This window comes from Sphaeramia orbicularis, chromosome 7, assembly GCF_902148855.1.
Source record: "Sphaeramia orbicularis chromosome 7, fSphaOr1.1, whole genome shotgun sequence".
Classification (NCBI taxonomy): domain Eukaryota; kingdom Metazoa; phylum Chordata; class Actinopteri; order Kurtiformes; family Apogonidae; genus Sphaeramia; species Sphaeramia orbicularis.
The window spans coordinates 1,678,861-1,688,797 of NC_043963.1; the positions used below are offsets into that span (position 1 = coordinate 1,678,861).

Here is a 9,937-nt window from a genome sequence, read left to right on the forward strand (position 1 = left end):
AGTGGTAGTGGTAATAGCAGTAGTAGTAGTAGCAGTGGTGGTAGTAGTACTAGTAGTAGTAGTGGTAATAGCAGTAGTAGTAGCGGTGGTGGTGGTAGTAGTAGTAGCAGTAGTGGTAGTGGTAATAGTAGTGGTAATAGTAGTAGTAGTAGTAGTAGTAGTGGTAATAGTAGTCATAGTAGTAGTAGTGGTAATAGTAGTAGTAGTAGTATTAGTAGTAGTAATAGTAGTAGTAGTAGTAGTAGTAGTAATAGTAATAGTGGTGGTGGTAGTGGTAGTAGTAGTAGTAGCAGTAGTAGCAGCGGTGGTAGTGGTAATAGTAGTAGTAGTAATAGTAGTACTAGTGGTAGTGGTAATAGCAGTAGTAGTAGTAGCAGTGGTGGTAGTAGTACTAGTAGTAGTAGTGGTAGTAGTGGTAATAGCAGTAGTAGTAGCAGTGGTGGTGGTAGTAGTAGTAGCAGTAATGGTAGTGGTAATAGTAGTAGTAATAGTAGTGGTAATAGTAGTAGTAGTAGTGGTAATAGTAGTAGTAGTAGTAGTAGTGGTAATAGTAGTAGTAGTAGTAGTAGTGGTAATAGTAGTAGTAGTAGTGGTAATAGTAGTAGTAGTAGTAGTAGTAGTAGTAGTGGTAATAGTAGTAGTAATAGTAGTAGCAGTAGTAGTGGTAATAGTAGTAGTAGTAGTAGTGGTAACAGTAGTAGTAGTAGTGGTGGTAATAGTAGTAGTAGTAGTATTAGTAGTGGTAATAGTAGTAGTAGAAGTACTAGTAGTAGTGGTAATAGTAGTAATAATAGTAGTAGTAGTAGTGGTAATAGTAGTAGTAGTAGTAGTAGTAGTAGTAGTAATGGTAATAGTAGTAGTAGTGGTAATAGTAGTAGTAGTGGTAATAGTAGTAGTAGTAGTAGTGGTAATAGTAGTAGTAGTGGTGGTGGTGGTAGTAGTAGTAGTAATAGCAGCGGTGGTAGTGGTAATAGTAGTAGTAGTAGTAGTAGTGGTAATAGTAATAGCAGCGGTGGTAGTGGTAATAGTAGTTCTACTAGTAGTAATAGTAATAGTGATGGTAGCAGTAGTAGTGGTAGTAGTAGTACTAGTACTAGTATTAGTGTGAGGTGTGTTTGGTAACTAGCTGATAGGACCATGTGGACTACTCCATCCACTGTGTCTATTTTTTGCACAAAAACTGCAAAATAAATCATCAATTTGGGACAAATGCAGCTGTGTTTATGTGTTAGTCCATGATCTGCTGCAGATTCTACTACTGCAGAGCAAATAATGGAAGAACTTAGATTATTGTCACCGTATTCCATCACTGTTCCTTACATTTCTAAATGGCCAACATTCTTATATTATTGACCAGTATTAAATTATTATTGGTTTCCACAAACATGTTCCATAAACTCTGCAGGTTAAAAAAACTAAAACCAACACGTTAGAGAAGAAAAGAAGAAAAGAATGAGGAACACAGACTGGAATAAACACACTGACGATGACGGTCCACAACTGGAAACCCAGTGTATGAAGGATATGATCTGGACTCTAAGGTGGTCACATGGTCCAGATCTGGTTGGTCCCTGTATTTGAACATGAACACATGTTGGTGGACACTTACGCGTTGGAGGTCTGGACGTCCTGCCAGCTCTTACTGAGGTTCTGCTTGAGTTCGTTGAGGGGGCTGAGGCCCAGTTTCCTCTTCAGCTCCGTGGCGTGTCTCTCTTTGGCCGACAACACCTGACGCAGGGTGTTGATCTCCTCCTCCACCTGAAACCAGCAGCAGGAGGTCAGCCTGGCCCAGGTGTGGGGGTCTGAGGGTCTGGAGTCTGAGGGTCCAGGGACTAAAGGTCTGAAGTCTAAGGGTCCGGGTGTGGGGGTGTGAGTCTGAGGGCCACAGGCTTAAGGGTCAGAGGGTCCAGGTCTTACCTTGGTCAGCTCGGTGCGCAGCTCCTCGGCCTCCTCCTCCGTCAGTCCTGGTGGGAGGGGGTTGGCCGGGTTCCCCACCGCTCCCTCCACCGGGACGTCGGACAGACTGTCTGAGCGGTCGACGCCGAGGCCTTTGTTAGGAGAGTTCAGGTTGATATCTGAGAGGACGAGGAAAGAGAGACCACCCGTTAGAGACCGGCCATGAAAGACCACCCGTTAGAGACAACCCGTTTGAAATCACCAATCAGAGACCGCCGGCCAGAGACACAGGACAGTATAAAGGTTTAACTGCAAACTGAGGAAACCCACACATTGGAACATGAGTTCTACTAAAATGTTATAATTTTGAACATAAATGAATTAAAGGTAAATTGCAAATCCATTTTATTCACTTGTGTGCCTTGATCAGTTTTCTAAAATGTTTTGAAAGTAGATCAGTTAAAGTTTCCAATCTACGTGAAGTGTCAAAGGAAGTGTTGTCTGTTGACTTTCATATTTTGTGGATTCATGTGTAAAAGGTATTAAATAAAAGTGTGTGTTGTGACGTGGAAAGGCCGGCGTATTTCAGATCCAGTGTCTGTTCCACCAACACCCATCGTGGTCCAGAAGAGGCTGAACGGAGATAATGGATGGAAGAGAGAGTGGTAATTAGAGCAAAGAGTTTAAAAGCACGAGGAGAGAAACCTGAGATCCACCGTCCAGAGAACGGGTCCAAGACCAGCCACAAAAGCCACAGCAACACAACAAAAACTGAAGGATTCTGGGAGATGTCCAAGGAGCACACATCCAGTTGAATCAGATCTGATGTTTACCGACTTCTATAAAGACTTTCATAAAAGCGACTGGAAAAACGACTAATGCAACTAAAACAAAAAAACAGACAAAAACAAAACTAATACAGATTAAAAAAACGGTCAATTAACATACATAGATCTCATATTTTCTGAACTAAATATGATCGGTGTGGTTTAGAGAAGCTGTTTTTTCCATTCAACTTCATTTTTTCCTGCTGTTCATGTTTCACATATATCAGATTGGATAATCTGGATTATCAGATTATCTCCACTAAGGCTGTGTGTCAGCAAGAATCTGCCGATACAATACAAATCACAATACTAGGATCACAATACAAAATATCACGATATGTCATGATACTGTTAAAAAGGCACATTTTTGTTTGTTTCTTTTTTTTTTTTAAATGATTATTTCCTTGAAGAATTTAATTACACCAGAAATCTGCACAAATACTAAACACATTATTTGATCACAACAGGATCTAATTAGAGCTGCAACTGATTAATTGACTAAAAGTGATCCAAAAAAATCATTCAACCACAATTCTCCTGAATCAAAGCTTTGTTTCTTTCATTTCTCTGCTGTTAAACATTGGTTCCACTGTTGTGTTTCACACGGACACTTATTGTGATGCACAAAGAAGCTTCAATTCAGGAAAACTGCAATAGAATATCTCCCTTCAATCAATTCGAGTCGATTAATCGAATCAGGAATTTCTGCATTGGCTTCAAGCACCTTGTCGATTAATCAGTTACAGCTCTAGATCTAATGTTATATCTGGAAATGTTCCTGTGTTCAAACTTTAATTCTGTTTTACACACATTACAGTTTCAGATCCTGTTCAAATGTTCATATTCTATTAGTTCAGAACTAACATCAGAACATTATTTTAGTTCAATCCCAACAAAGGAACGAACATTTAATCAAAGTGTGTTAAATAATAGATAAAATATAAACAAAAGACAAAAATGAACCTCCGTCATATTTACATTTGAATAAATACCTAAAAAAATCGATACAGTACTTTTTAATATCAGTACAGTATTGTGAAATGAAATATCGCAATATATTGCAGAATCGATATGTTCTTACACCCCTAATCTCCACAAGGGTCACACTTCAAAACTTCGCTCCTCCAGATGTGAATCTTGAGGATTCTTCAGGTTCTTTTATTTTAAAGAGGAGGAAAATAAAGGGCGTGCATGTGTGAGAGTTGTGAATCGTGGTTGGTTTGGTGTTGGAGAGCCACTTCATGTTGGAAAATTATCTGCAGGTCCAGCTGTTTCACCACAACAACAACATCTGCCTTGGAGTGTCCACCCGATCTGACCCCACCCTCAGGTTATTGATTGACAGGACAATGACTCAGCGCCTTCCACGGCGGTGAGTTTCAGGCTGAGGTCAGACGTTGTTTATCCGTTTACCAGTGGATGACATCACCAGGTTCATCTAACCCACAGGTGTCAAACATGTGGCCCGGGGGCCAAATCTGGCCCACCAAAGGGTCCAGTCCAGCCCGTGGGATGAATTTGTGAAATGCAAAAATTACACTGAAGATATTAACAATCAATGGTGTCAAAATCATTTTAACTCAGGTTCCACATACAGATGCATACGGACCAATTAGTTCTCAAGTGGATCAGAGCAGTAAAATATTATCATAACATCATATAAATAATGACAACAGCAAATTTTCTTATTGTTTTGGTGTAAAAAAGTAAATTTACATGAAAATGTTTACATTAACAAACTATACTTTTACAAAAAATTTGAATAACCTGAACAAATATCAACAACCTGAAATGTCTTAAGAAAAGTAAATGCAATTTTACCAACATTCTGTTATTAAATGTTGTGTGTATTTGTAGACCCACCGTGATCTGTACGTTATAATGTACACGTGTAAACGATAAACTGAGGCAGAATATTTTTTAAATTGCACTTTTTTTTCTCAAGACATTTCAAGTTGTTCCTATTATTCGGATTTTTAAGGAAACTTTGTAGACATACACATTATCATAATTTAATTTAACTTTTTTCATTGTTATTATTTTACTGGTCTGGCCCACTGCAGAGCATACTGGGCTGAATGTAGAACTGAACTGAAATGAGTTTGACAGCCCTGATCTAACCTGTTTATTACCAACGCTCTGACTAGTCTGTACGCCCGACCAACTATGGCCACACCCACTGCATAGCACGTCATTCCACACCTGCCGCCATGGCTGCAGATCTGATCTGGAATGAAACCCAACCCTCTGCAGTCCACATTCTCCTTTAGTTCATATTTCCACTTCAGTCTGGTTTTCACAGTCAGATTAAAGCAGATTTTAGCTTTTATTTACTGAAATAAAAGGTTCAGTTTGGTTCATTAGTCTGGGTTCGACTAAGACTGCAGTTTAAAGAAGGGTTTAAAGTGAAATTACAGAAACAAACAGTCATATTTTGGATTTATTTTATGTTTATTTCATGTGGGTTTAAGATTACATTTATATAAACCTGAATTGAAGCCTGTTTTTCATATTTATACCTGAATTAAAGCCTGTTTCTCTTATAAAACTTGAATTAAAGCCTGTCTCTTGTATTTAAACCTGAATTACAGCCTGTTTTTCATCTGTAAATCTGACTTAAAGCCTGTTTTTCATATTTAACCTGACTTAAAGCCTGTTTTTTGTCTGTAAACCTGAATTAAAGCCTGTTTTTTCATCTGTAAACCTGACTTACAGCCTGTTTGTCGTATTTAAACCTGTCTTAAAGCCTGGTTTTCCTATTTAACCTGAATTAAAGCCTAGTTGTCGTCTGTAAACCTTACTTAAAGCCTGCTTTTCATATTTAAATCTGACTTGAAGCCTGTTTTTCGTATTTAACCCTGAATTACAGCCCGTTTTTCGTATTTAACCCTAACTCAAAGCCTGTTTTTCGTAGTTAAACCTGAATTCCGGGGGAAGTTCGGAAACCTGATCCGCCTCCTGTCATTCCTAGGCCGGCCTATCCGCTCCTCTTCTCGGCTCTTTTATCACCGTTTTTCGGCTCTAAACTCCTCAGTAAAGTCTTCTTGAACCGGTTCCAGACTCGCTCTCCCGGGGACACGGTTCTTAACCCGGGTGAGTGTCGCCCGGAGGCCGCTGCTATGCTAACTGTGCTAGGCTAACGCTACCTTGGCTGGCGGGGTCCATGGCGTCGCAGTCGGAGCTCGGTCCCTGGTCCGGGTCTTCGGCTGGATCCGCGGTGAGGTGCGCAGAGCCGGTTCGAGCGGTGCGGGAAATCCTCCTGCTTCACGGCCTGAGCCCAGAGAAAGTGACGGAAAGTCGAGGTGAGGATCCGAACAGTGTGCGCTCCGGTCCAAACACAAACAGCCAACAGCCAGTTCAGCCCCGCTGCTTCTGCGCATGCGCACAGAAGAGGCCGGACAGCGGCTCCGAGGGGCGCCGGCGCCTCCTGGTGGAGGGAGGGAGTACAGAGCCGAAGAGCACCACCAAACAACTGTTCCTGAAAGATCTAAAGTGGGACAGACCAGTAAAATAATGTAAACAACAGGATAAGAACTTAGAAATTATATCAACGCCAAAGTTTTCTCTATGTTTTTGAGTGAAAAAGTAAAATTCCGTAATTAAAATGTTTACATCTATGAACCGTACTTGAACGTAACACGAACAAATATGAACAACCTGAAAATTCTTAAGAAAAATAAGTGTAATTTTTAACAATATTACACCTTAGTTTATCATTTATACATCTGCATCACAACTTACAGATCACAGTGGATCTACAGATACACAAATTTACAAAACATTTGATAAATGGCAGAATATTGTTAAAATACTACATACTTCTCTTAAGACATTTCAGGTTGTTCATATTTTGTGAAAAGCCAGTCTGTAAATGTAAACATTTTTGTGTACTTTTACTTTTTTGACCCTAAAACAAAAAGAAGAAAAAATTGCTTTTTTCCATTATTTATAGGTTATAATGATAATATTTTAGTGGTCTGACCCACTTTAGATTGAACACCCTTGATTGTTCATATCTTCAGTGTAATTTTTACATTTCACAAATTCATCCCACGGGCCGGACTGGACCCTTTGGTGGGCCAGATTTGGCCCCCGGGCCACATGTTTGACACCTGTGATCCATGATCTAATATCTAGAACCTATTACGGTATCTATTATTTATTATCTTTTTTCTATCATCTGTAATTTATTATTTATTATGTGGATATTTGTCATTTACCTGTGACCCTAGTGAGGATAAAGCGGGTTCAGAAAATGAATGAATGAATAAATATTTGTCATTTACAGACCAATGAAAATGCTGGACTTTATTGTCAGGACAGGAGGTTTAACTCTTAAAGGCCTAAAACAAAGGTGTCAAATTCATTTTAGTTCAGTTCCACATTCAGCTGAATTTGATCTGCAGTAGGCCGAACCAGTCAAATAATAACAGAATAATAAAAAATAATGTCAACTCCAAACTTTTCTCTATGTTTTAGAGCAAAAAAAGTAAATTTACATTATGAAAATGTTTACATCTACAAACAGTCCTTTCAAACATTGTGAATAACATGAACAAACTGAAAAAATAAGTGTAATTTTAACAATATCATGCTTCAGTTTATCATTTACACATGTACATTATATATAACTTACAGATCACAGTAGGTCTACAAATACACAAAACATTTAGTAACAGGTGGAATATTGTTGAAATTGCACTTACTTCTCTAAAGACATTTCAGGTTATTCACATTTTTTGCGAAATTATACTTTGTTTTAGTGTAAATACATGAAAATATTTACATTTACATCGATAAAAATTTGAAGTTATGAGTATTTATAGGTTATTGGGTAGTATTTTACTGATCTGACCCATTTGAGATTGAATTGATTTGAATGAGGAACCTGAGCTAAAGTGACTGTTAATATCTTTGTGGGATTTTAGCATTTCACAAATTCGTCCCAAGGGCCAGACTGGACCCTTTAGCGGGCCGGATTTGGCCCCCGGGCCACATGTTTGACACCTGTGGCCTAAACAGACTCCAGGGACCAAAAGCTTCTTCTGATCTGAAATATTTACTAACACTGTAAAAACACATTTCATTTTTATTTTTGATTTTATTGGTTTATTTAACAGGGACATTATACATTCATTCTTACACTAATCAGTTAACTGAAATCATTCAGGTCAAATGCAGTTTGTCAGCTTTTCAGTACCAGGTGGGTCTTTTATGTTCAGTTAATAATAGATTTGACTGAAACCTCCCTTTTTCTGACATAATAACCTTTGAATTTACTCTGAGCTTTAATGATCATCCACATAATTAATTAAATTGCTATCTGTAAATTAAATCTAGGGGGAAAAAACCTGTATTTCACTGAAAAAATGCAAAATACAGAGGATAATATTATAATACATGGTGATAAATCACTTAAATCACATAAGGTTAAATGTAGAGGAAAATTAATTTGCATATCCGCACAAAATAGTTCTAGGTCTGTCAGGGTTAATAAAGCATTAATCAATTATTAGTTTTCAGTCAGCTATCAGTTAATGATAGATTTGACTGAAAAATGTATCTATTTTTCTTCAACTTTAACTGTTTTGATAAAATAACCTTTGAGCTAACATCTACATGGTCAGTAAAAACAAGATATCTACTCAAAAATGCACAATGCAGAGGATATTATTATAATAAAAGGTGATAAATCACTTATAAATGGTGAAATGTGGAGAGAAATTTAAAATCAAGTCACTGAGGGCTAAATTATCCGAAAATCATCTTAAAATGCATGATGTTTCCATTTATTAAATGAATGAATGGTGTTAACGCTAAAGTAAAAGCATAGCACATGCCCTCTGATGAAAAACACACTGTAGGTGAACAAAAACTGTTTAATTCCAGTTTATAAAACACCAAACAGAGTGGACAAACTCACAAACACAACCCACTGCTCCTGCGGTGACACACGACTGTGAAAACACTCAGTCTCATCAGGCAGAAGGAGCTCCAGCTCAGGTTTCAGGTGGAGTTTTGACAAGAACACATGTAGATAAAACAATAAATGATACAAAGACTGACCTTTAGCTTTAACCCTTAAAGACCCAGACGTCCGCCTTTAAGCTAAACCATCTACTGATCTAAACTGTTTAATTCCTGTTGATCCACTGATCCTATTAATCCATGTCAATAATTGGTGTAAAATACAGTTCTTCATCTTTTCATGGTCATCAGATATGACCATATTTGGACGTTCAGAGGCTCTGTAGTTACCGTGGAAACACCATCATCTTCTACAACATTGATTCACCAGTCAAACCCACAGAGTTGGATCAGTGACAGTGGATGGACACACTGGGTTTATGTTCAGTTAATGACAGATTGGACTGAAAACGACACTTTTTCAACAGTTTTCACAGTTTCTGATAGAATAACAGTTGAATTTGGGGGCTTTGGGGTCCCTCAGGGTTCTATTCTGGATCCTGTTTTCTTTGTATATGCTACCCCTGGGTTCCATTTTTACAGTGCACATCATCCAATGTCATTGTTTTGTGGATGATGTGCTCATATCTAATAAAGTAAATAATAAAGCCTCTGTTTCGGTCCTACTGGAGTATCTGCAGGACGTCATCCTCCAGGAAAACCCATGGAGTTGGATCAATGACAGTGGATGGAGATGCTTATTTTATGTTCACTTCATGACAGATTTTGCAGTAAAATGCAACTCTTTCTTCAATTTTCTCTGTTTCTGATATAATAACCTTCAACTTTAAGATGAGCTTTAATGAACATCTATTTAATCAGTAAATTAAATCTGGAAAAATACCAGATTTTTACTGAAAAAATGCAAAATACAGAACAGAATATTAGAGTAAATGATGAGAAATCACTGAAGAAAGGTTAAAAATAGAGAAACATTCATTTGGGAACTGACACAAAAGCAGCTCTGGGTCTTTACGGTTTAATCTGACTGAACACTTCAGAGACGTTCAGTCACAGGTTCAACTCTGACCTGGTCCACTTCCATACCTGGTCCTGAATCCGATCCAGATCTGACCTTTTATCCACCGTGGTCTGATCTGGATCCACACGTCCTTCGTCTGTATTTGAGAAACTTTTATTTCCATTTGTTTAATAATGGTTGTATGGTTTTGTATCGTTTCTACACTTGAAAACAATATTTAATGATTAAAAACAATAAAACCTTCAATCCCAGTGTCTTCTATGAA

At 38.0% G+C, this 9,937-nt stretch overlaps 1 protein-coding gene across 6 annotated transcripts in view; it reads right to left on the bottom strand.

Moving 5' to 3' along the window:
* The window catches only part of LOC115422262 (tumor protein D54-like), a 24,010-nt gene extending 17,926 nt beyond the window's left edge, over window positions 1-6,084 (bottom strand). For all 6 annotated transcript variants that reach the window (XM_030138504.1, XM_030138501.1, XM_030138500.1 and 3 more), the window contains exons 1-3: window positions 5,870-6,084; window positions 1,918-2,075; window positions 1,610-1,758 (exon numbers count right to left, since the gene is read on the bottom strand). In XM_030138504.1, the coding sequence (XP_029994364.1) occupies window positions 1,610-1,758; window positions 1,918-2,075; window positions 5,870-5,888 (326 nt within the window). In that variant the 5' untranslated portion in view covers window positions 5,889-6,084. The remainder of the gene's footprint in view (window positions 1-1,609; window positions 1,759-1,917; window positions 2,076-5,869) is intronic.
* Between the last annotated feature and the right edge of the window lie 3,853 nt (window positions 6,085-9,937).